The sequence below is a fragment of the Primulina tabacum genome, chromosome 1 (genome assembly GCF_025594145.1).
Source record: "Primulina tabacum isolate GXHZ01 chromosome 1, ASM2559414v2, whole genome shotgun sequence".
Classification (NCBI taxonomy): domain Eukaryota; kingdom Viridiplantae; phylum Streptophyta; class Magnoliopsida; order Lamiales; family Gesneriaceae; genus Primulina; species Primulina tabacum.
In genome coordinates, this window is record NC_134550.1 from 59,121,159 (window position 1) to 59,147,296 (window position 26,138).

General features: G+C 32.2%; 3 protein-coding genes and 2 long non-coding RNA genes across 13 annotated transcripts; 2 read left to right on the forward strand and 3 right to left on the reverse strand.

Moving 5' to 3' along the window:
- Positions 1–5,805: 5,805 nt before the first annotated feature.
- Positions 5,806–7,033, reverse strand: LOC142515025 (FCS-Like Zinc finger 5-like). Its single transcript, XM_075619780.1, has 2 exons — positions 6,451–7,033; positions 5,806–6,406 (listed from the first exon to the last, which is right to left on the reverse strand). The coding sequence occupies exons 1-2, from the start codon at positions 6,844–6,846 to the stop codon at positions 6,170–6,172; spliced, it is 633 nt and encodes a 210-aa protein (XP_075475895.1). The 5' UTR covers positions 6,847–7,033; the 3' UTR covers positions 5,806–6,169.
- A 3,685-nt stretch (positions 7,034–10,718) lies between these two features.
- LOC142555810 (uncharacterized) lies at positions 10,719–12,893 on the reverse strand. Its single transcript, XR_012822460.1, has 3 exons — positions 12,791–12,893; positions 11,444–11,722; positions 10,719–10,957 (listed from the first exon to the last, which is right to left on the reverse strand). It is a non-coding gene; the product is annotated as an uncharacterized LOC142555810 (long non-coding RNA).
- Positions 11,449–13,268, forward strand: LOC142520547 (2,3-bisphosphoglycerate-dependent phosphoglycerate mutase 1-like). Of its 3 annotated transcripts, none has more exons than XM_075623589.1 (7): positions 11,449–11,710; positions 11,808–12,031; positions 12,179–12,297; positions 12,387–12,543; positions 12,629–12,730; positions 12,808–12,927; positions 13,007–13,268. In XM_075623589.1, the coding sequence occupies exons 1-7, from the start codon at positions 11,449–11,451 to the stop codon at positions 13,058–13,060; spliced, it is 1,038 nt and encodes a 345-aa protein (XP_075479704.1). In that variant the 3' UTR covers positions 13,061–13,268. The 3 variants fall into 3 exon arrangements, with proteins under 3 accessions (XP_075479704.1, XP_075479687.1, XP_075479695.1); XM_075623572.1 differs by having other exon boundaries at positions 13,064–13,268; XM_075623580.1 differs by lacking the exon at positions 12,629–12,730.
- Positions 13,269–20,055: 6,787 nt separating this feature from the next.
- LOC142555815 (putative WD repeat-containing protein C2A9.03) lies at positions 20,056–26,127 on the forward strand. Of its 7 annotated transcripts, XM_075666914.1 has the most exons (10): positions 20,056–20,252; positions 20,577–20,786; positions 20,980–21,147; positions 21,300–21,386; positions 24,459–24,593; positions 24,679–24,783; positions 24,884–24,975; positions 25,063–25,168; positions 25,247–25,333; positions 25,416–26,127. In XM_075666914.1, the coding sequence occupies exons 2-10, from the start codon at positions 20,631–20,633 to the stop codon at positions 25,827–25,829; spliced, it is 1,350 nt and encodes a 449-aa protein (XP_075523029.1). In that variant the 5' UTR covers positions 20,056–20,252; positions 20,577–20,630; the 3' UTR covers positions 25,830–26,127. The 7 variants fall into 7 exon arrangements, with proteins under 7 accessions (XP_075523029.1, XP_075523046.1, XP_075523070.1 ...); XM_075666931.1 differs by lacking the exons at positions 20,056–20,252; positions 20,577–20,786; positions 20,980–21,147 and adding exons at positions 22,269–22,327; positions 23,167–23,215 and having other exon boundaries at positions 21,294–21,386; XM_075666955.1 differs by lacking the exons at positions 20,056–20,252; positions 20,577–20,786; positions 20,980–21,147 and adding an exon at positions 22,269–22,327 and having other exon boundaries at positions 21,294–21,386.
- Positions 22,555–22,948, reverse strand: LOC142555851 (uncharacterized). Its single transcript, XR_012822464.1, has 2 exons — positions 22,794–22,948; positions 22,555–22,731 (listed from the first exon to the last, which is right to left on the reverse strand). It is a non-coding gene; the product is annotated as an uncharacterized LOC142555851 (long non-coding RNA).
- Positions 26,128–26,138: the final 11 nt, after the last annotated feature.

Sequence of the window (26,138 nt, forward strand, 5' to 3'; positions counted from 1 at the left end):
TATATATATCGCACGATGCTCTCTACTTAGATAGAATAGAACGTACCAGGAGTACCTGCATGAGAAAAAAACACAAAAATTCAAAATAAATATAAATAATCATACAGTAATAAAATTTTATCATACACCATATATGTAAGAAATAACAGACGCACCGTTACATTTATCGACGGGATTCGGAGAAACATGGCAAAAGGAAGACAACTTCTGAGCCTTACTCACGTCAATATAAATGCCTAGGCTCTCACTACTGTTCAATGCAACGCAAATACATTCAGCGTTGCCCTTCACAACTGACTTAAAACCCGAGCAACACGATCCATCTGGTTTGGTTTCGTTGCTACCCTTCGTTATATATGGAAGACAATCTATCATATTAAAGACCAAAGAACTGCAGTCTTCTGGTTCCGATTTTCCGGGGGCCTGAACCGGTGGGTGTGATGGGACACCTGAGGGGCTTGTCGTGGGCGCTGCCATGGTTGCAGCCCATAAGGACAAAATGCAACACACGATGAAAAACTTCATTGTTTTTTAGGAACTTAAGCAAAAAAGAATATGATATAATGAGGAGACTGCTTGGTGCTCTTGAATCTATAGGGTTTCTGATGTGTTGAAGAAGATTATATATAATTAATGATCGTGGATGAGATATAGATTAGTTTTATTTGAATTTAGATTTGATTTGATTTTGGGATATTTTTATGATTAAGCTATAAGGAAGAATCATTTATGGGATAGATATCTGCATGCATGATAAGATTACATATATATCTTTTTCGAATATTGATCGATAATTATGGGTTTAAACTTTAAAGAGAGAAGAAATACATTTACATGCGCAGCATCACGAAATCAAGCCGAATTATTTGGCTGCTTCTAACTGCATTCCAGGACATTTACAGTTTCATCAAAAAATCTGAATATAACTTGAGATCACATAAATGTTACGTATACTATTACATATATGTGTATTCCAATTTTTTGTATAATTAAATCTTTATATATCCTATTTTTTATATTTAAGTTTGTTGTTTTTCGTATTTTTTAATTTTTTTACATTTTTTAGGTGTAGTGAGCTTATATGACAAAGGGCATAATGACTTTTCAATACAGAGCAAAGATGTTAGTTTACATGTAATTTGAACCAAGGTCTTGACTTGAGAATTGAGATCCATGTAAATCTTTTTCCCAAATATTTTTTAAAAAGAAAAAAGAAAAGATAATAATTTTCTGTTAATCCATTGTGGGCTGAAAGGGCCGTTTCTAATGTGGGCTATAAATGGGCATATACACAATTGAGCTCTTTGATTGGGTTTCGTGTTGGGCTTAGCAGTTGGTATTTTACATTTTAAGAAATAAATAGTTATTGTCATGGCGGAGTTTAATTATACAGAGTAGGACTCTTGTAAGATGGTATCACGAATCTTTATATATGACACAGGTCAACTCTACCGATATTCACAATAAAAAATTAATACTCTTAGCATAAAAAGTAATATTTTTTCATGGATGACCCAAATAAGAGATCTGTCTCCCAAAATACGACCTGCGAGACCGTCTACACAAGTTTTTGCCATTATATTTTGATGGAACCCGAATCCCAGCATTCTATGTTTGTAAAATATAGATGCATGATATGTTATCACGTCATCAATATCACATCAACGTCATGTCAAAAAAACGACTAACATTAGTTAATAAATTTAACATTGTGCGGTTTAAAATAGATAGCTTGTTGGGTAATAAATTTATGTAATCCAAGTTTTGCTTCAATGATAAGGAACATACTTTCAGGCAAAACATTCGCCGGAGCCACGTGGAAATGGGTGAATAGGCAAAAAAGACATCCAAATATTATTTTAGTACGTAAGATAGATTTCAAGTAATTCTTAAGTTTATTAGAGGAATATATATTTATAAAATAATAAAAAAATTACATCATAAAAATTAAAACTAAATATTATTTTATACTAAACAGTATATATAATATACTAATTATATATCAACAAAAACAAGTTGAAGATGAGAGGAACAGAAAAAATGAACCCTCTAAAATTGGAAAGGTCCCAGTTGCAACATGAGATGGACCATATTCCAAACGACCATATTAAAGATATGTAATGAATGCAGTAGCTCAAATTGCCCATTTTTTAAATAATTTTTTGTTTATCTCTGACACTTTAATATATATATCTGCTTCGTCGTTTTAAATTTAATATTTTTTAAAAAATTTGCCCCACTAATTTGGAGTAAAAGGACAATCGAGAAAGTATCATTTATGCAGTTCATTTATTATTTGTTTTGCGTGCATCCAGAAATTTTGGACTTCCGCTTGTTATTTTATTTTATTACTTCTTTAATGAATTTATCGCTTCTAGACCAGTGCTTTGCCTATAGTTTTCCAAAGAATATAAAGACGCATTCAATTTTTCTGTTTCTTTGTATTTTTTTTTTTTTTTTTTTTGACATCTTCCAATATGATCGTAAAAATATCGTCCAAAACTTGAGATCTCTTGCTACAAGTCATCTATAAAGCTTTCTCTTTGTTATTTAATACTATGAAAACGAATTAAAATGGATGTGTGGAACCAAGAGTATATATTTAAACTGTCCGAATTTTTCTCAAAAAGCATGTTTTCAAGTATATATAAACATGGTATATAATATGCGGAAGCGGATCGAGAATTACCTCCGGCCATTGAAAATTTGTAAGTTTCTTTGATTTCTTTCGGTTGAAGCCTTCTAAGCACTCCACCCTCTCGATAGATGGTGTATATTTCTTATGAGGTGTGTGTACTTAGGGACCTCAATCGTCTCTATTTATAGGCATCTCATACCATCAACGAGAAAAATCGGGAGTCTGAATATCAAAAGAAGAAACGTGTACGCATCTCATTTTTCTAAAGTTGAGGTTGTGTACGCAAGTTTGGTCAAAATATGTAGGCAATGGCCGTCGCCAATTCCTACACGATATTTCTTTTAACATGTGTCAGTATTTCTTACATAAACAAATATAAAAACTCTTGTGAGATTATCTCACTCGTCAATTTCGTGAAACGGTTTTCTAACCCGATCCAACTCATGAAAAAAAAATATTATTTTTATGTCAAAAATATTAATTTTCATGATATACAGCATACATCAAAATAGTTGAAATTCAAATCTAAATAATATCAATCATAAAGGCAGGGTCAAAACAATTTACTCATCTGTTATGTATCAGATTTATAGATCTAAGTGAGTTCTAAACATTCTGAAAACTCCAAAAACCCACACGTAACATGCCTACTTGGTATTTACACGAGAGAATCATTGGCGAGTCAAAACTTGATTTTTTTAAAAAAATATAATAATAATAATAATATATAACCAACACTGTGCCAATAATAAAAAAATCATAATTGTTTATTGGACTAACTTGGAAAAGATTTTATCAATGGAAGTTGACGCATATCCACTTGAGAATAATATATAAAAAATTAATTTAATTAAAATTTTCACCAAATAGTGTTCTCAAGTCAAGTACAGCTGTTTAACTTGTATCTCATCCACAGCAAAATAAAGAGTCTGGTGCGATTACCAATTTGCCTCCCTATTAACTCAAAACTTTTACTTCCCCCACCACCCCCAAAGCCACAGCCAATTGTAATTAATATTTAATCCGATCCCACTTCATGCTTAGGATTTAATTGAAAAGTTAGAACTTGTTTGGGCTCAAATTTAAAAATACTTAAAATATCTTATAAGACGTTTGAAATTATAAACGATTTAAAAATATGTTACAAACACCTTGTAAGAAATTTGTAAAAAGTTTGGGAGCTGGACCAGATAATATATTTTGTATATTATGGATAAATCAATGGAACACAAACGGACATATATATAATAAAAATGTTTTTTTTTTAATATAATCATATGAAAAAATATATTTAAAAAATCTGTTAGTTAACTATGTATGCAAAGGAGAATCAAATAAGGAATAAAGTAGAACATATACATACATATGGGGGAAGCATCCACTTAATTCCTCCCCAACAAGTCTGTTCTCCACAGTTGGCTAATTGGTGGACCAATGACAACTCGATATATCACTTCGAAGTTTAATTAGCAGTGAGATTTTGGTGGAAAAAAAATTCCATTCATTTGATTCTGGTTAAATCTACATTTCTTAGTTAGGTTATGTTATGTTTAGGTAAATCCATCACCCTCATTGCGGCTGCTATGTATAATATTTATGTAGTTTTTTTACGGTTAAACTGTAACATTTATTGATGTCACTAAATGTCTTTCATTTCAAGCTTAAGAAAATTTTCAAGTACCCAATAAAATGGATCAGAGAAAAAACAAGCAAATTTTGCTAAAAATGGATAACTTCATTGGTCGTCCTCCTCACATGAGAGAAGGGGGTTATTGTTAAATTTGATATCAAGTCGTGAATATTTGAAGCACATGAACCAGCATATCTCGGATTCGTAACTGCTTGCACTATCAAGAGTGAGTCTGAAAATATGATCGCTTGATGGAAGCTGCCTTTGTCTCAGACGATCTTGAGACCTTCTCGAATCGCTAGCAGCTCTCGGACAATCTTGAGGTTAGATAAAAAGGGGGAAAAAAATTACTGGCAACCAAACCCAAAGAATTACTGGCAACCAAACCCTTCAACTAAGTAAATTAAATACTGATCGATTGCCATAAAATTACATGGGATGGTAGATTAGGTCCACAACAATGACATTTTCCCATTTATATACGACTCTCTCAAGTAAGAGATCCCCCAAGATTAATTATATTTAAAATTTTATAAAAAAAAAAAAAAGGTTGAAATATATTGACAAAAAAATATGTGGTGGTGCATAGGAGCACCCCCAAAAGTGATTATTGAAAATTTTGGAATGGTCCCAATTAAAAATAACGACAAAAATAATTTTCATGGGTCCCAAACTTCACTCTCGAGCTTAAGTCGCCATCTTCCACATTGCTGTAATTTCATTTGAAGGAAAAAATACATATGCTCCTCCCGATTAAAACATAATAGTTATTTCATTTTATTTTTATGTTAATTTATCGATCGGTCTTGCGGGTTGGAGATTTTGGTTAAATGTACTGTTAAAGTGTATTTGATTTATTACATGCATAAACCAAAATAAAATAAGTATGGATATATAATACAGAATTTGATTTCCAGAGGAATAAATAAATATAAAGAATTAATGCTCACTGATTGATAATAATTTACCTCAGGATATATATTAATTATCACGTACGTTAATTTGATCATGAATGTGGACACGTGAATCAATTTTCCTCTATTAAAAATTACCACTATTCGTATTTATTATTTCCTTGAAACATATTGAGACCACTAAACTATATGAAAATGGATATATCTCCCATAATTACTTCTTGTTCATACGAGTTCTAAGCGGCTTGGTAGATACTGCTCATATGGATAGTGTCCTCATTCACCCAATATATGACACGTGTGTTATGTAATGAATCGTGATCACTCATCCTATAGATCATGCAAACTGAATGTGTGGTTGTGATTTATCCACATGTGTTGAAGGAATAAAGCGTGCAGCATGAACAAAACCTTCTAAGACATGAAAGAGTCAAAAGAAGCAGAGATGAAATCAGCATTGGACCATCGTAGCCATTATATTAATAGTTATCTTTATACGCTATTAATTAATTATTGATTTTCTTGTTTGATTTTGAATATAATAACTTATGTTTCCGATGGAAAGAGTGGTAAATTAAATTTTTTTTTTAGATTGCAAATGGAATGGGTCAATAATATCAAAATTCAAACTTAACTCTCAATATATAACAAAATCATATATATTCAAATTCACAAATATATATCTAAATTAATAATTAATTAATTAATATAAATGTAAATTAAAATATAATGGAGATTGGCTAGCTTGGTACAAATAAAAGATACAAGCCAAAACACATCCTATTTTTCAAGGTTGTTTAGTTACCTCTTCTATTTCATCATTTTCTCTCAATAATATTATATTTTAGGTGAAAAAATAATGAAGCGCAGCCCCACTATATTTATACGGTCATATATATAATATATTATATACATATATAATATATATATATATATATATGTATATATATATGTTACTGCTGATTTGTCATCACTGCAGATTCATGTCTACACTGCGGCGACCCTCTCGCTTTTGGTCGGTGCTTGGGCTACGCCGGAGGCGGAGGCGGCGGTCCCTGCGTCTTTTTTGGAAGCCATCGAACACTTGTCTATTCTTTCGTCTTGAACCATCTGCTGTTGTCTGCATTCTAGACTGCAAAAAGCACTGTCGCCTCTGCCAAAACACGAAGAACCAAAATATTCTTGCACCGAATCTAAAGTTTTTGTTAAAATATCAACCAGATTTGATTAAAGAACATCGACTATATATGATTCAACCCTAGCTATATATATATATATAGCAAATGCAAACATTCATGTATACCAGACCTGTACACCATCACAGAAACGTAGAAATTGAACTGCGTGCATAAAATACACACGCACATACATATAAGCTTAAAAGAATAAAAATAAATAAATTCATGAGAGTAAATAAATATTACGAACCTGTACATGTAGATATCATGACCATGGACAAGACGGCGTTGGCAGAGAAAGCAGACTCTCAAGAAATGAGAAGTCTCCACAAAATCAGCAGAGTTACGGCGGTGCTGTCTCGGAGTGCTGCTGACGGATCCGCCGTTGTGAGGCTGAATATTGGTCGGGGAGGTGCGGTCTAAATGGAACTCCGTCATGCTTGTAGTCCTCTTTATGGGTGGTCGCCTCGCCCTCTTTCCCAACATATTTCGATCGATTTATTCTCGCTCTAAGAAAGGAGGAATCGGGTATTATGATTTCTTGATTGAGAGAAGAGAAGAGGGAGTGAGGTGTGGTAAGATTGTAGGGAAGATAAAGGGAGAGCCAGGAATAGAGGAGGGAATCTGGACCGTTGATTGTGTTTTGCTGACGAATCTCGAAAGGAGTTCTTGCATTATTGAGCCCATTTCACCAAAATCCTTTTTAATATATATATATTATTTATATTTATATTTATATTTATATATTATATTATATATATATATATATATATGAGGTTATATATTGGATTACATAATGAATTTGAAATTATAAAAAAAATTACGTATATACAAGTCATTTTATTATGCTAGCTTAATTTTAACTTGTTCAGTTTATACATTGAAATGATGTATTCTAACAAATTTTAAGTGCGAGCATTAGTTTCGCCTCTATTTAAATCTTATAATCCGTTGATAAAATCGGATTTACATGCTGAGATTAATAAAATATTGAAAGTGAATTCATTAACCTCAACGGGGGGAAATAACACATTTATAATATCGAAAAATATTTTAATATATACCAAAAACTAACTAGTATATTTTTGTAAATTATATTTCTTGATCATTCAAAGTAAGGTGTAAAAGTGGCTTATATTCAGACAATTTAAAAAATATGGATAAATATTTATTTTATATTAAATATTACGTACCAAGTAATTAATTCGATGAAAAGTAGAGTTATTTAGAAATAGAGAATAGTAAAAAGTAAAAGATATCTAATTGGATTCAAATATATTTTCATAATTTATGATGCAAACCGATATCTTTGACGTTGGGCTTAACTTTTTATTGATTATATGATTATGATGAAAATAGATCTCCATAATTTAAAAATACTCCAAAATTAATATTTAATTTCTTGATATTTTAGAATGGGGATCATCTCGAACAATAATAAATTATTTTTGAGTAAGTCTCTTGTGAGACGGTTTCACGAATTTTTATCCGTGAGACCGTCTCACGCAAGTTGTTGCGATTATTTTTTGCAAAAGGAAAAGTTACAAGTATAGTTTATTTGTGTATTGGGATCAATAATTGTTCAAGAGTAATTAATTAAATATAACTATAGTAAAAATAATAAATTGATTTAATTTCAAATAATGTTTTTTGTCGAAAACGATGACATGGTAAAATTGCGCGAGCCCTTAGCTAATGACGGGTTATTACATTAAATAATTGTGTTTATCAGAATTTGTATCGCCGAAAATATCTTTATATTTTAAATTTGAGTTTATTGTTAATTAACCATTTTCTCATAGAGAGAGAGAAATAAAAATACCCACAAAATTGTACCTACTGTAGTTTCTTATCGCCTAATAAACCAAAAAATATGAGAGACGATAAATAAAAATATATATATGAGAAGCTCGTCTGTACGTGTGTGTGATTAGATCTGCTCGTGCGATGGCCACGAATTCGTCTTCTTGCGATTAGATCGATAAAACTAAAATACTGGAGTTCACATCAATTGATTTTAAATTCCTTGAATGGCTAGACTCTTTGTTTTCAAAATCGAACCGATATGGTCGGTTCGACTTGAAACTGGTCACTGGTGGTCCTGTCCAGACCATACTTCAAAACTGTTTTAGCAGTCAAATCGGTCGAACCAATCATGAACCAGTCCATGGATCAAAAACAAGTCGAACTGATTAACTATTTTTTTAGATTTTAGTTTTTTCTGATATATAAATTTTAGTTTTTTATTATATATATTATTATTTGATTTTGAATTTGTTAAATATTATTTTAGTACTATTAGAGCTTATATTATTTGTAATTTTTTGTTTAAAATATATATATAATTACATTTGATATTTTTATTGTATGTATGTTATTTTTTAGTTTTTAAATTTTAGTAAATATGTATATTTTTATTATTTATATATAAACTTAAAATTTTTAGAATTTAAAATATATTATTTACTATATTATATTTTATTTTATATAATATAACAGTGTGTCGGTCTGAACAACTAGGTTGAAGCGGTCCGACTGATTAAACCGTTATTTTAATGTAGACCGTTTGACCACCAATCTCTTTATGAAAATATTGGTTGAACTCTATAATGATTTCAATAAAGGAACAAAATTTGCAACATGTGTGATGAATGAAATCAAATATATGGATCCAAACATAACAATGTACCACATTACACCAATTATTTTCAAGACCCTGGAAACTGAATTCACCAGCTCACTTACAACATACATTATAAAATCATGTATCATTTCGTTTTACAAATTAATTATTGGGCCATTTATCAGATTCTGATTATTTTTAAATTATAGATATTTGTCCTTCTATGTTCATTTAACAAGCTAAGGTTGTAGTAGGCCAAGAAATCGAAGACACGGAGAAGCCCATTTACAAAGCCGTACTTTCTAAAATCGGCCCAATAAGTAACTCCACTAAACACGTGCATGGATCCAGTTAGTACCAAGGAATCATTATAGCACTTTTGTTGCCATTTACTCAGTCAGAAACATATTTTTTAATTTTGATTTTTCAAAAAAAATTACATTCGAACACATAAGGAAAAAAATATCGAACAAATATTAAAAATCGAGACTGTTTTATTTCGAATTGATGGTTACGCGTTTTTACGCCCATTGTTTTAAAGGGAAAAAAAAAACAGAGAAATTTGAAGCATGACAAAAACGTGTGTGAGACAGTCTCACGGATCGTATTTTGTTATACAGATATTTTATTTGGGTCATCAATGAAAAATTATTATTTTTTATGCTTAGAGTGTTACTTTTTATTGTAGATATCGGTAGGATCGATCCGTCTCGCAGATAAAAATCTGTGAGATCGTCTCACAAAAGACACCGTTGAAGTAGTAGTGACCTAGCCTCGTGCATAAAGTGCTGGATTCAAATCTAACAACCCAACAGCTGCATACTTTTATTATGGAGAGTCTTGGTAGTTGGAACATGGAGCATAGTGGCAAAATCACATCAAATCTCCCAAAAGCCCAAACTAATCATGTGAGGAGTTGAGCAGTGTTTAATGAACTAAAAAAACAAATGACACTATTATATCGGTCAATTTCGTTAGACGAATTTTATGTTCAATTTGATTCACAAAGAATTATTAATTTTTATGTTAACTCTTTACTTTAAAAATAAACTTGACTGACTCATCTCACAAAAATAGATATTTGAGACTGTCACAACTTTTATTTTGTAATTTTCGTTTAGGTCGATATAGACGAACGATTGGAGACGTTTTACATCCTTTTTGTTTAATTTAATCTCAATCGCGCCTCCGTGGTACGTTTCAAGTACTCTAAACAAATAAAATGTGAGGAATCAGTCAGTTTAGGCGATTAATATTATATATATTCTGTCGTTATGGCCCTCAATCATGTTGCACTTCACATAAATATTGTACATATTTCTGAAAATTATTTAATATTCAAATATGTAACTTTTGCTGTTTTTTATCAAACAAAAAGTCCGAAGAAATGTTTTTGATTCAAAAGTTGATTTTTTTATTTTGTTCATCCTGTATTTTGGACATATAAATTTAGGAAAACTTTTTTTTTTATGGGAATTTAGAAAAAAATTTGTGAAAATAAAATAATTATTTTCAGAAGGCTACCAACCCAAGTGAAGCCAAAACAAGATACAACAAAGAAACAAGGAAGAGAAGAGCAAGAGCCGCCAAGCTTTTCCCGACTGTTTGCCACACCAAATCGCCAACCTTATAGGGAAAAAGAAAGAGGCGTCGCTCTTGATTTCTTTGAAATATCCCTTTCTCATGTTATTTTTCTTCTAACAACCACCCAACTCGATTGCGTCTAGGAGTATGCAACTACCCAATTCCCATCTCAATTTCCATTGATTTATCAGTCAATTCTTTAGATTTTCGACTCGAAACAATTGTTGAATGAAACCATGCAATGCATTAATGTGCTGATGCGATAAAGTTAATGTCAATGCCATTTTTTTCTCCGTCAAAATTCCTCGGAATAAGCTCTGCCTCGGTTTCGTCGCAACCATTTTGAGATTCTTCGTTTCATTTTGCCATAACATTGGATAGCTGTAAGATCTGTCTATCTACCTGCATTGCTACGCACGTTTCTTGACTTTTTTTTTTTTTGGCACCATATTTTTTTTGGGTATTTATTAGTGTAAGTTGCATTTTTTTCTTCGATTTTATTTTCTGTTCGTATCCCGTTAATTTTGTCGATTCGTACTTCATCTTTGTCAATGAAACATTAGTAATGGGTGGGTATATATAGGTTTGGGCATGCTAATCTAATGAAATATCTTTTCTTATTTGGAAGAGAATAAAAGGAGTTCTTTCTCTCGTTCCAGTTAAGATGCATTCTTGTAAATGGCCATTGTAATTAGTGAGATTAATGAATTATTTAGGCCTCATCATTGAACCTGGACCTATGTTGATATATTTGTTCCTTTTAACAAAACCTAGGCAATGTGCCAGAATAGATGTTTGAATGTTTACTGATCATGAGGTGAAAAGAATGAAACTTTCTGTTATACTTGAAACTTATTTGATTACCTTGGCTCAGACTTAGAATGGCCACAACATCATTTCACCAAGCAATATGGACTATTCCATCTTGTGGTTCCTTAAACAGTTCTTTCGGCAATCAAGAGAATGGACATGCTTCTTTGAAGTTGATCTCAAAAGGTTTCAGGCTAGATTTCGCTATACAAACTTATAGCTCTAAAAAGCAAAGTTTTTGTGTGATGCAAGCCTCGGGCTCTCAGACTTCAGTGTTTAACCCCATTTTATCCCCGTCAAATGGCACGCCAAGCGACTCCAAAAAGAAATCAAGTAATGTGAAACCTGCCAAATATAAAATAGCAAACAATACTTGAGAGATTTTCTTCAATAGAGTCTTAAAAGGTGTAGATTTCAATCATGTTCCCAGACGAAGCTGCATTGATCCTGATTCGGCATGGGGAGTCTATGTGGAATGAAAAGAATCTATTCACTGGTTGTGTTGATGTGCCACTAACAAAGAAAGGTGTGGATGAAGCTATTGAAGCTGGTAAAAGAATCAGCAATATACCAGTCGACATGATCTACACTTCTTCTCTTATTCGAGCGCAGATGACTGCCATGCTTGCCATGAATGAACACAGACGCAAGAAGGTAAATTATCAAATTTCAAGCTTTTTTTTTTTAAAAAAATGTATCCATTACATGCCTTTGTCTCGACTGTTATTCATGTTCAACTATAATGGAAATGGGTAGTTCTCCAATACCTATAATTGTCAAAACACATCAATGTTCATATAGGTTCCAATTATTTTGCACGACGAGAACGAGCAAGCCAGAGCTTGGAGTCAAATTTTTAGTGAAGATACAAAAAAGCAGTGTATTCCAGTTGTAGCGGCTTGGCAACTAAATGAAAGAATGTATGTGTTTGGACTTCTGCAATTTTAGAAATATTTCATCTTCCCCTTTTTTCTCTCTGTGTTGTAACCTTGGTGGTTGATCTATACAGGTACGGAGAATTACAGGGTCTTAATAAGCAGGAAACAGCAGAAAGATATGGAAAAGAACAAGTTCACGAGTGGAGACGTAGCTATGATGTACCTCCTCCTAACGGTGAGAGTTTGGAAATGTGTGCTGAGAGAGCCGTTGCCTACTTTAGAGAGAACGTAAGATTGATTTAATCTTGTCTCACATATGTTTACTTTATGCTGATTTATGGATATATACGATAATGAATATCTCGTTAAACAGATCGAACCACAGCTTCTTTTGGGGAAAAATGTCATGATTGCCGCTCATGGGAATTCACTTAGATCTATCATTATGTATCTAGACAAACTGACTTCTCAAGAGGTGCAGTTTTTTGAACCGAATTGATGTTGACTCTTCACATTTTATAATGAAAAAGGTCACCTCTTTCTCTTTGTTAGGTTATCAGCTTGGAACTATCAACTGGAATACCGATGCTTTACATCTTCAAAGAGGGGGGATTTATTCGTCGGGGTAGTCCAGTGGCACCAACTGAAGCAAGCGTTTATGCTTACACTAAGGTATATGTCAATGCATATTGTAACTTTTAAAAGATGTTGGAATTCTTGTCTGGGTATTCTATTTTTTCTATGTTACTAGGCACACAAAAGAATTTTATCAAACAGAGATGCAATAAATTTGTCTTTGGATTGACAGGGTTTGGCCCAATACAGGGAGAAGTTAGATGAGATGCTCCATTCGTAAATGTAAAAAAAACCCCGAATAAACAGAAACATATTTGTATTTTTGCGCACGTCTGTAACAGGTTGTGTTTGTTTGTACTCTGTGAAGGACTGTACTCCTCGTACGATAAATAATATCATTCTATTATGATTTTAACACAGGCAAATTGCCTTCTAAATTGCTTCTGACACAGAATGTCAGTTTTATTATCAATTATAAAAAGTCAATTCTTGGTTGTTGAAAGCGAAAAAAATTTATCTCTATCGTCAAATATAAAAGGTCGGCACGCAACGAAATGTAGTTAGTTGTTGCAGCCTATTTCGGTCAGGACTCGTGCTTTTCTCTTGTAAAACACTGATCGTCAATCTCTCCATCTTCTGATTATCACTTTAAATGACCTTAACAGCGCATCATAATGATATTTAAGTTAATTTGAATGTTGGCTGGCCGACCCACTGGCTGAGGCTTCTTGTTTTGCTGATCCCGTGGGCTATGGCCAGGATACCGATCTTCTCAAGTGCCCAAACGAAATTTGTAAAGTCCGTCAGGTAAAGTTCTTTAAAACATGACATATTCTTGACAGATATGACATTTATATAAGATTTTAACTTTCAATTTGATGATAAAAAGGGAGATTTCAACCCAACAGATACTGTGTATAGTCTAGTACCTTGTGGTCGATTGTGGATCCCACCAAAAAAAAAAAAAAACAATTCATATGGGTTTCCTTTATATAATTTTTTTTTCAAAAAACACACGCTAAATGAGTTCGCTATATGATATATTTTAAATATATCTAAAAAAGTTTCTTTTTTAATAAAAAATCACGTATGATATTATATATCTACGATTACTTGATAAACTTTGTATTCGATAAGTATCAAGTCGTCGTCAAGGCTGCTCACTTCCTCTTTCCATCTTGTGACAAAGAAACGAACGGCGGTATATTGTACCGTGATTTACGGAATATTGAAAATTACGATATTGAAAATATTTATATCGACGTTGTGCCGAAAGTTTTGATACATCGAGACTCGGTATACCAAAATTTTCTGTATGTATAATTAACATATCGATTATATCGAAATGTTTGCGGCATTTCGAGATTTCGATACGGTATATGTATGTGTCACTTTATACTAAAAAAAACTTATATTTTTTTTAAAAAAATCACTTTTATTATTTAAAAATATTATATAGTTTTAATGTTTATATATTATTTAGGTATATATACAAAAAAAAAAATCAAATTACTTACTGTACCATAACGAAAATTTCAGTATAGATACCATATCGTACAGAAAATTTATATTAATTCGATATTTTTTCCCATATATAAGATTTTATTTTCTTATTATTATATATCCGAAAAGCGACTGCGACACTTAAAATTGCCTTCCGAATATCCGAATGAACATATTGATTTCGATGCTAATAAAATGGTATTTTTATTACCAATAATATATTTTGAAGTAAAGTTGATAGTGGTATAAAAAAAATTAGCGATTTTAAAGATATATACAATCAAAGTTTTTACAAAATCATATATAAAATAATTAAAGTTGGCAGAGCATCACAATGACGTACAAAATATATATGCTAGAGTGATACAGTTATCAACATGATAATATATATATATATATATTTATATTTTCTTCAAGAAATTCAACGATAAGCTTTCACTTTTATTTTTTGGGTCAGTGTTTTTCATTGATGATAAGTTGAGTGGATCCCCCCATGTTTATCTGTGGATGCTCCATCGAAGAGGGCCGTGCAAGCTAAGCATATCTATGTATTATGGTCCTTGTTTTTGTAGATATGCTAATTGCTACATTACAGAATCGAATATATATATATATATATGGGTCTACCTCAAAAAAATTGTAAGAATTAATAATGCATTTGTTTGTCGAAAGAAACCAAACGAAACGACAACAATAACAATACCAACAAAATATTTAAAATGTTTGTTTAGTAGATTCGAAATCAGTCTAAAGGATAAAAAGTGACGAGGAAAATACCAAAAAAACAAAAAAAAAAAAAAAACAAGTTCGAATGGAATGGAGAGATACAAAAGAGAATAGCAAACGTAATAAAATGGAATAAAGTCGACAACTCCATCAACTTTTGTAAGTGGGGGCATTGATTGTATATCTGAATATATTATTCGAAGATGAAAAAGAAAATGGAAGTGGAATAAAGGTGGACTTGACAGTCTCTTCCAAACTCGAGCATAAGTTCTCCTCGTTAAATTATTGTAATTTACTTGAATATTAAAAATAAAGTACGATTTAATTAATTATTTGTTGGTAAATATTGTACTAGAAAAGAACAAAAGCTAGCTCATTAGTGCTTGTTTAATTAGCCTTTTTAATCAATACCTCGTTGTGTGTACAAAAACACATTAAATTATTATATTTTAGATATAAAAAAAGACCATAAGCAACATATTTAATTGATATAGCTGGGAGGCACTCGATCGGCGCCGTAGATTAGGGCGATGGGTATCAACTTTTGCAAGTAGGACTGGCCGGTGACCGATGTACCTGAGGAATTTAATCGGGATAAAAGTAAGAACTATATATTCTATAATTGAAAAACAATTGTATCAACAAAGTAAGAATGAAAAAGGAATATTACGATTTTCACGCGATGTGCTTTAATGATTTATAGATTTACTTGTAAAATATTATGATCATAAGGCTGAATCAAATTGTGTGAATTGAAGTTTCTTTTTGATATTCGTCATCAGTTTTGCATAATATAAAGTGGTGTGCTTGTTCATTAGTTATAGATGTATTTCCTTTTTTACTTTCTTCCAACTCAAAAATTGTTTGACTCGTATTTTGTGAGACGGATCTCTTATTTAGGTCATCCATGAAAAAATATTACTTTTTATGCTAAGAATATTACTTTTTATTGTGAATATCGGTAGGGTTGACCCGTCTCATAGATAAAGATTCGTGAGACCGTATCACAAAAGACCTACTCAAATTCTTTTTTTTCATAATATATTTTCTCTTATTATTTCAAATTCAAAAGTAATAACTTGTATTTTAATTTTTTTTTTTTAAAAAAAAAACCACTTTGTATTCGACATTTTCTGTGAACCACACGTATTGAAGTGAAAAAACGGTAGAAGGAATTGGAAAATATATAGTGAGTGGGGGCAGGCTACATAATCCGAGGAGACACGAATTAAAGAACGTTTGTAGATATATACAAAAACGCGTAACGATATTTGGGGTGGCAAAGTTGTGACTTCTTTGTCTTTAAATATTTAAAAAAATGTATTAAATAGGTAGGTAGGTACGTAAGTGAAACTTCGTAGAAGCCTAGAAAGTGGAAGATTCATGAATGTGATTCGATTTTATTGCTACTTTTCTAGTGGGGCCGAAATTGATTGCGTGCCCAATTTAACGATGATTTTTTTATAAAAAAATTTCATTTAAGATAAATTATTTTTTTTAAAAAAGAAAAGAATAGTGAAGAGAAATTTGTGAATCGCTGTATAATATTGTAATCGTACACATCTTCGCGTAACTCAAATTCAAAACTCATTGAAATTTTGAGTTGGACACCAAAATATGGAGTAAAATTTTTCATTTTATTATTACAATAATTTTATGTCTCGTTTCTGAGAAAACAATAGCACCAATGTTCACATTTAAGATCGCATCGTGTCCTCTTTTCTGAAAATTACGTGATTTACTTCAAAAAAATTTGACTTGATTTCAATAAATGTCACTTATCTCCCAATATTCCACCGCTATATTTACCAAATATATATATAAATTTCAATGGTGACAACTTAATATATTGATTAATCAACTGTCTCAAATTAAAAAAAAAAATTAATTTATATCTCTTTATATATATATAAATTATTAAGAATTTGACAATCATAGTAACTATTTTTGTATGACTATTTTCTTATTATAGAAATAAATTTTGTTTTTTATTGCTTTACAATTTATATCATCTATATATTAACTCATATTTAAAAAACAAATTGTTCCAAATGTGAAAACCGTCTATCGATGAACATAATATTTTTAAACTAATTCTTTATATTTTATCGCGCGCGATCTGCCTTGCCCAACCACTGCGGGGTTTTTTTTTTTGAATCGTTTGTCTGAATTCATACAATAAAAAATAATATTTATTTTTTTTATCTGGGCTCCTCATCATTAAAAAAAAAAAAAAAAAAAAAAAAACTTATCACTCTGAATACATGAGTTGCAAACCCAGTGCTTGACTTTGAAGTTTGAAGCAGCTCACTAACCTAACCAGGGTTTAGCTTAACGCCTCATTGACGCCGTCAAGAGTTTTAATGCAGCATTGCTTTGTCGGCATCAAAGCCACGTGGTCGAATAAACGCATATAACCCGGCGATTTAATATTTTTGACACGTGAACCCCCTTTGGCTGGGCTAGTGTATTCTAGGGTTTTCGGTATAGAAATCGAGATTATTTAAAATGGATTCTATATAAGTAAAATAAAACAATCCAATATTATATTTTTAAATACTTTGTGATTTTTTTCCCCACATATTATTATTAACTTTTGTTTTTCATTATAAAACCAACTTAGATGAGATAATGTCGAGATTAGCTTACGATAAAATTTATTGATGTAGATTTAAATTAATTCTTTGCCTTTAATATATAATATATATTAAAATAAAATATATATGTATTTTTTCTCTTCATGATACTTAAGTGGATTCAATGGTATGGGATGCTGCACGAGTTTTACGCGTTACTGAACTTAGGGATGTAAATGAACTAAATCGTTTGCGAGCTATTCGAAGCTCGGCTCGATAAAAAGCTCGTTTGAGTTTGTTTGTTAATCATATCAAACCAAGCCCAAGCTCGATTTTGAGCTCGAAAATTTAATCAAACCAAGCTCAAGCCTAATGATATTCGGCTCGTGAGCTCGCAAACATGTTCGATAATAGGCTCGCGAGCTCGAGCTCGGCTCGTTTAGGTGGCTCGTAAAACAAGATTTTGGAATGTTCAATAATATATTGATTTATGTTTTTTCTAGCTCTTATTTGTGTCGTTTTGGTTATTTATGAATTAATTTACATTTTTATGTCTGATTTAAAATTAGTTTATAGATATATTTAATTTTTAACAAACTCGATTCAAACTCAAACTCGAGCTCAGTTCTATGCTTATCGTGCTCGAAAACGAGACAAGCTCAAGCCAGGCTTGTTAAACATGCTAAACGAGCTATTAATGAATCAAGCTCGAGCTTGGCTTGATTAACATGCTAAACGAGCCGAGCTCGAGCTTTTCTCGAGCTCAGTAATTTCAATACAAATCGAGCTCGAGCCTGATAATAGAAGCTCGAATCGAGCTCGAACTCGAACTCGAGCCTCAAACAATTTTAAACAAACCAAGCTGAAATAGATTCATTGAAGAACGTCCACGTTCGGTTCAAAAAATAAAATAAATAAATAAAATTTTTTATAATATTCTTTTTGCAGTAAGATTTGAAGTACATGAGTTGAAAATTAATATTATATTTGACGTAAAAATTGTACTATTTTAAAATAAAATTTTGAATTGTACATCTCTTTGCAACCTTTGGCTAATCCAAAGTCTGTTGACTAAAAATATGGACCGCTAGCTAAATAATAATCACTCATCTTCAATAGTCAACTGTTCAGATTAATTAAGTCTCGTAGGGGAATTCTTTTTTTAATCATTTCTCAAAAAACAAAATAAATCCATTAAGTCATGGGCAGTTGAGAATTTCAATTTTTTTTAAAAAATATACATCTAATTTAGATTACACAAAATCACGATTTGTACACGTGGTTAACAAACGTAGACATCGAAATAGATTATACGTTTAATATAAATATTAAATTATTTTGATTTTGCCATTGAAAAGTCGTATTACACACACACACATACAAACGCATATATATATAGTTACACTCATATATCGAGAGAATAATTTATATATATTTTATCACATCCAATAAATAAATATTACATCATTAATGAACAGGAAGATAAACAAAATATATATATATATATATGTATGTATATATATATGACACAGACCTCAAACAAATGTGTGGGGATTCATCACACCTAGACAAAATGAATGATTTATACGGAAAGTGAAGATAAACATGTCTAAAATATAATATATTTTAATGATTTTGAAATTATTGTCCATTTTAATACAAATAATCCGAATAAAGGGAAGATAACAGTCCGTCCGTAGCTTTCGTTCGGGCCATTTTATGGTATTTATCTGATATGAACTATTTTTTGTTGTCATTAGCTGTCTTTTTAATCCCAAATCATTTCATTTTGAGGTCCCCCTCGCTCCAGAACACAAAGGCTAAAGATTAAATTACTTTATATATATATATATATATATATCATGGATAACACCCACATTTATAAATTTATTATTATTATTAATTTATAAATGGTTTTTTATTTGATATATTTAAAATAATTTTGTGCTTTATTTTGAATGAAACATATTCTTTTTTTATATAGATTTTTTAAGTTTATTTATTAAAGGGATATTCTATTGAAGAGATATTTTTTGAAGGTGAATCGAGATGTACACTCATATATATGACAAAAATTTATGTGAGACGGTCTTACGGATCGTATTTTGTGATACTGATCTCTTATTTGAGTTATCCATGAAAAATATTATTTTTTATGCTTAGAATATTAATTTTTATTGTGAATATTAATAGGATTGACTCGTCTCATAGATAAAAATTCATGAGACCATCTCAAAAAAAATATAGATTATATGTATTACACAGTGCGCATTATGTTAAATAAAATGATATATTTAATGTTAAAAAAAGAAGTCGTAGCAAACGGGAGCCTTAACGGCAGTTTTGTCCCGTTGTACAAATACTGGGTCCCACGAGAAACCACCTCTCCATCTATAAGTACCGGACAAGGGCTTTTCGCATCTTGCTCTTCTACGATAACAGGCTAAAATATTCCTTTCCTTTTCTTGTTCTCTCTAATTTCCTCCTATAATTACATTTTTAGATAAAAAAATCTCGGCCGAAGAATTCTGAAAAGCGAAAGTTTAAGCAGTTAATCATAATTTATAAAATTGTCCTTGGAAAATTATTTTCTTCGATTGGTGGCATTTTTTTGAGGTAATCTTCTGAATTTCAGAGAATTTATTTGTTTTATGCTTGATTTGTTACGTATTCCGTGTTGTCTTTTGAATTTTGGGGTTATGGCGCTTGGAAGGTTTGCCTGATGTATTTCGTGTACTTTTTTTGTTGCTAATCGCAATCATTGTTCTTCGTTGATGTTCCTTCCTTTATTATGCAGGTTTTTCGTTCTCTATTATGTTATGATATTGTGTAATTCGTATATTTGTGGAATTGCTTTGTATTATTATTATTTGAACAGGAATTACTTTATTTTAGACAGGATACTTGTGATTAATAACAATTTTGTAATATATGCTGCAGAGATCTCTATATCAACTAGCCTTGCTGCCATTTAGTGTTTTCGTTGACAAACTGATGGAGCAGTTTCAGAACAATGATCTGGTGTATGTTGATGACGACCACTTTGATGTAACTAGCTTTGAAGAAGACGATGGCTTCTCTCCTCGAAGCGGAAGCACTTTCTCTGATGTTGATTCCGTCGACTCTGACTTTGACGACGACTTCGAACTGGTACTACATTATTCAAGAATTTTATTATTTGCAAAAATTTCATACCTTTTTTTTTTCTTTTTAATATATATATATTTTTTTATTTTTGATGATTTTTTCCCTCTCCCTCGTTCTATGTAATATTAGCCCAAAACAAATGTTTCATTGAATCCAAGACAATATTCGACTTTATTTAAATTTCTTTGTTCAACAGAGTAAGCCGAAGACCGATACGTCGGCTTTAGAAGCTAAGAACGGTAAGGATATACAGGGTATTCCGTGGGAGAGGCTGAATTTTACGAGAGAGAAGTATCGTGAATCCAGATTGAAGCAATATAAGAACTACGAGAATCTTTCGCTTTCCCACGAAGACCTTGAGAAGGTATTGTATTTTTGTGTTGGAATGTTCTTTGTAGTGTTGTATAAGAGTCTCACTTTCATCTCTTCTATTTTAATGGATTTTTACTTGGAAAAAAATTGATAATTTACTGGGTGTTGCTATTTTTTATTTTTTAAAAAAATTTCATATGACAGGAGTGTAAAGAAGTGGATAAAGGCCACAACTTCTACAAGTTTCAATTCAACACGAGGCTTGTGAAATCAACAATAGTACATTTTCAGGTACATTTATATCCATCCTTCTCATCTTCTAATATGTGAAATCTTTTGATAGAAAGTAATTTTTAATACTTAGAATCACGTGAGTCAAGATGAGTTTTTTTTTTTTACATTCTCCAAAGAACGTTCATTTGCTGCTCAAATTGATTTTTTGAATAGTCAATTTACATTGATCTGTTTCTGATGTCAAATAAAACTGTTATTTAATATCTAATCACATACCTCACCCGCATCATAATTTTTGCATTGCGTACTTCTACATAATCTAAACATTTTCAAGCTCTGCTTGACTGGCTTTTGAGACCTTGACTAAAGTAGAGTCACCAATAGGGTGGTTTGTTTCTCAATTTGGTTCTTCAATCTGTTATTTCTGTTTTTTTTCCTTATGATACAAGGAATTTAGTTTTTCAGAGCATAGACTGATTTTGATAGCTTAATTACTTCCCTGCATCTCTATCAGAGCACGTAAAGATTTTGAAGTTATGGACTTTATGAATGCTGTTTTATTCATAGTCCATTGGATTTTTTTCACTTACTTGATATTCCGTGGCAAAGACCTTTATATTTGCTGCTATCCTTGCTTCTGACCAATATCGTTGGATTTCTAAAGCAAATATGACTGGTTATATTTTTTATATAAGCTACTGATGAACGTAGGGGCTTTTGCCAGTCGTGTTGTTGCTCTACAAAGAGTATAGGAATTTTTCAGATAATTCTCTTTATCAACTTTTGAGGGGGTGACAAAAATTGTAACAGCATTGATCTTTCCCCTCCCGATATAGTAGCTCTTCAATGGGATAATTTTAATTTGGTTGGCGATTTTTTTTCTGCCCAGTTCTGGTAGCATTGAGCTGGGCTTGAATTCACCGAATCCTTTTTGTGCAGATGATTAACACTTGCCAAGAGTTGCTTGAATAATACCTATTTTAGAAGATTCTTGAAAGGTACAATGTTGAATGTTTGCTGCCACCTATCTAACCACAGGATATTATAAACCAAGTTGTGGCAATCTATGCATATGGTGAATAACTTGGCTTTACCAATATATAAAATGGTAGCTATGCAGAACAATGGTCTGCCTTTATGAAATGCTCGTTTTATTTCAATAGCGTGCCACAGCACAAGATCCACATCTTCAGAACATGACTGGGGTTAAGTATGTCTGGCGCACGTTCTGACTATTTTTTGAGACAACACAATTGCTACTCTATAGACTAAATGTATTGTTTTAAATTATGATTTAAACCTGACACTGAGTGAAGGAGGTTAAGGTGAAACCTAGATAGAAATGAGTGCGGTGTATGAATGTGTGTTTTTGGCTCTCAGATATATACGGGAGCTAACACACCTTTCGTCTCTATGTATGAAAGTGTGTTTTTGGCTCTCAGATAGATACGGGAGCTAACACACCTTTCGTCTCTATGCATACCGGATTTACTTTGTTTTTGTTGACTTTGTTTTTATATTGACCTTATTTTTACGGCACTATGCAGCCTTGTATGATATTTGGTTTTGCATTCAGAAACGTGTAGTTTTTCATTGAATTCATTTTCACTAAGTTGACATCTAGTTGACCTTATCTTTTCTTGTTAATATGCTGGAGATTATTTGATAGACTGGTTTGTGTTACTTTGAAGGACCAGCATTTACAAATTTCTGTTTCCATGTGACGTGTAAAACTAGAATATATGACATAATTTTTCTTGCAATACATTTGTTATATTCTTATTCCTTGTAGTTTAACCTGTGGCATCGAATTGCTTTTTTATATTTATTTCAGCAGATTGCAGTTTTGTCTGAGCACCAGCAAGATATGGATTCTTTTGCATATGGTATGATAGGAAATTTGATCATTAAGAGAAGACTTGGTATTTGTGTTTGTTAGTTTTTAGGATTATGATTCGTTTGTGCTTTACGCAAGTTTATGGTTTGGTATGCATGCTCAGCACTCAAAACACATTTTTATGTTGATTGATTCTTAGTTGGCGTACCCTTGTTTTTCTCTTCGGATGGTTGAATCTGATACGAGCGTTGGATAATTTGTTTAATTTATCATGGAGTACCCTAATTTGAAAAAGTGTTTGAACTCATCAATTCAGATGTCAATCGTTCAGATTCTTTTATTCATCTAGTATGTTTTCAATACCAAACATTATTGATTTTTCTCTCTTTTTGTTCTCCTTAACTATAATAGCAATGTTGGGAGGGGTTTGCAGTCACTGTGCAGAGCAAAACTAACCTTAATTTTTAAGTCATAAATTGGCTTAGGTGCATACATATCTTTTATTTTTGCTTTCCCATCAGCGATTATTACTGTGGATTGTGTCATTTTTATTGCCTATTTAGTTCTTCACCTCTTTGTGTTGCTCGGCTTTGTACCTTCTTGTTGTTGCTAAATTGTGATTTTGATAATGGGTTGAATCTAAGTTTGATCATAAATCAATCATCGTTTTTTTAATTTTTGTGTGTTATCTAAAGCATCCAACTGCATTACAATGACTAGGTTCATTTCGGTTGTTTTCTTGTTAATTAAAGCAGCAACCATGGTTTCATAGGGTGAAGTGATTTGACTATGAAACAGCTTAAGTTTGAATTTTTGTACTTAATATAGGCCCATAGGTTTTCTTTTACTTTTTAGTTTTGCGTTCCTACATTTCGTTATCTTCTATTATTGGAAGTCAATGACAAGATTATTGTGCTGGAAAATGGTTTGGGTCTCTGTATCATTGTTTTTGAGTCCTTCAATCGGGTTTCATCCAACTTATTTCTTTCGTTAAACTATTAGTTAATGTATCATCGTTTAGACTTGTCAGAACTGGAATGTTGTGTTTTCTCATTTAATTTCTGACTACATTTTTAATTTCTGTTTCCTCGTCATACTGTCTTGACTTGATTTTAGTCAGTTCTCTGTATGATATTTGCTTATGATAAAGTTTATGCACCTTTTAACTGGATGTTCATGCATTTCAGTTGAGGAATCTTTTGTGAGCAAACTTGATTTTAGTCAGTTCTCTGTATGATATATGCTTATGATAAAGTTTATGCACCTTTTAACTGGATGTTCATGCATTTCAGCTGAGGAATCTTTTGTGGGCAACTTCAAAACATGATGTGTATCTTATGCAAAACTATTCTGTAATGCACTGGTCTCCTCTGCTTAGGAGAGGTGAAGAGGTCCTTAATGCGGCTAGACCTATCGTGCCAGCGTTGGTGAGTTACCTCATTCCAGCTATTGTCCTATATGTTAGGAATTTAATGAAATTCCAGAGTGTTGAATGTATTAGCCTGCATGCAGAAACATCCCGATGGTCAAACTGTGACGAGGGTTCAGATAAGCACCATGACTGTTAAGGACAATCTTATGGTGGCTGGCGGTTTTCAAGGGGAGCTTATCTGCAAGGTAGGATCTCTTTCTGCCTTGATGCGAGAAATTGAATAAATTGATTGCCATTGTAATCAAATAGTTACAAAAGCTTACACTAGTTATATTCTATTTGCAGTATCTAGATCAACCTGGAGTTGCATTCGCCACAAAAATATCAACCGATGAGAATGCCATTACCAACGCAGTGGACATTTATCACAATCCTAGGTAAACAATGCGTTTGATAGCAAATTCTACCTTTTTTGTTGTTTGAGGCAGCATCTTTGATGGTATTTGGTAATATGTTTTTGACAGTGGTTCAACGAGAGTTGTGACAGCGAACAATGATGCTAAAGTCAGGGTTTTGGACGCGTCAAACTTTTTATGCCTAAATCGTTTTACCTTTCCGTGGTCTGTAAATGTAAGTGAAACATATTGAGAAAATCTAACTTTGCCTTGCAAGCCACTAATTGGAGAAATTTGTATCCATTAATTGCAGAACACGTCTGTCAGTCCTGATGGAAGATTGCTTGCAGTTCTTGGTGACAGTGCAGAATGTCTGATTGCCGATGCACAGTCGGGCAAGGTCAGTCTTACTGTGACTCTCGCCGTTGACATTGGCTTGAGGTTTATAATTCAGTTGACTTTTGACAATATTCATGATGCAGGTTGTTAGCAATCTAAAGGGTCACCTTGATTATTCGTTTGCATCAGCTTGGCATCCAAACGGCCATGTCCTGGCTACTGGAAACCAGGACACTACATGCCGATTATGGGACATAAGGAACCTGTCAGAGTCATTTGCCATACTTAAAGGAAGAATGGGTGCAATCAGAACCATCCGTTTCACGGCCGACGGCCGTTTCATGGCCATGGCTGAACCAGCGGACTTTGTTCACATTTTTGACACTAATTCCGACTACTCTAGGGGTCAAGAGATCGATCTGTTTGGGGAAATAGCTGGAATCTCCTTCAGTCCTGACACTGAAGCTTTGTTTGTGGGAGTTTCCGATAGGACGTATGGCAGCTTATTGGAGTTCAATAGAAGACATTACGACCCTTACTCAGACTGCATGTTTTAGTTTAATAGTTGAAATATTAGGTGCGCTTTATTTGTGTATATCGTTTCTTTTTTTTATTTTTTTGAACTTTGAAGGTCGACGCATATTTGTTTTTAATTTTTACATATATGCTTTTTGGGAGTCGGTCAGTCGCCTGTTTTTTAGAAGTGTGTCTAATGTTAAAGCTGTTTTTACTGAGTGATTTTTGTACTCAGAAAAGGGGCGAAGTATTGTAATCTCGATCAATGGTTGCAATGTAAGTCAATATAACCAACTGTGCTGTTAATCTCTCAACTATGAATCAACCAAAATTCCTGGTGTTTGTTGTGG

Coding starts and splice junctions, on each gene's coding strand:
- LOC142515025 (XM_075619780.1), bottom strand. CDS start 6,846: ATGTTGGGAAAGAGGGCGAGGCGACCACCCATAAAGAGGACTACAAGC. Junction 6,407..6,450: donor TGCATTTGCTATATATATAT/ATATAGCTAGGG, acceptor GTTCTTTAATCA/AATCTGGTTGATATTTTAAC.
- LOC142520547 (XM_075623589.1), top strand. CDS start 11,449: ATGGCCACAACATCATTTCACCAAGCAATATGGACTATTCCATCTTGT. Junction 11,711..11,807: donor CGACTCCAAAAAGAAATCAA/GTAATGTGAAAC, acceptor TCATGTTCCCAG/ACGAAGCTGCATTGATCCTG. Junction 12,298..12,386: donor TGGCAACTAAATGAAAGAAT/GTATGTGTTTGG, acceptor TGATCTATACAG/GTACGGAGAATTACAGGGTC.
- LOC142555815 (XM_075666914.1), top strand. CDS start 20,631: ATGGAGCAGTTTCAGAACAATGATCTGGTGTATGTTGATGACGACCAC. Junction 24,594..24,678: donor GACCTATCGTGCCAGCGTTG/GTGAGTTACCTC, acceptor GCCTGCATGCAG/AAACATCCCGATGGTCAAAC. Junction 25,169..25,246: donor CCTTTCCGTGGTCTGTAAAT/GTAAGTGAAACA, acceptor CATTAATTGCAG/AACACGTCTGTCAGTCCTGA.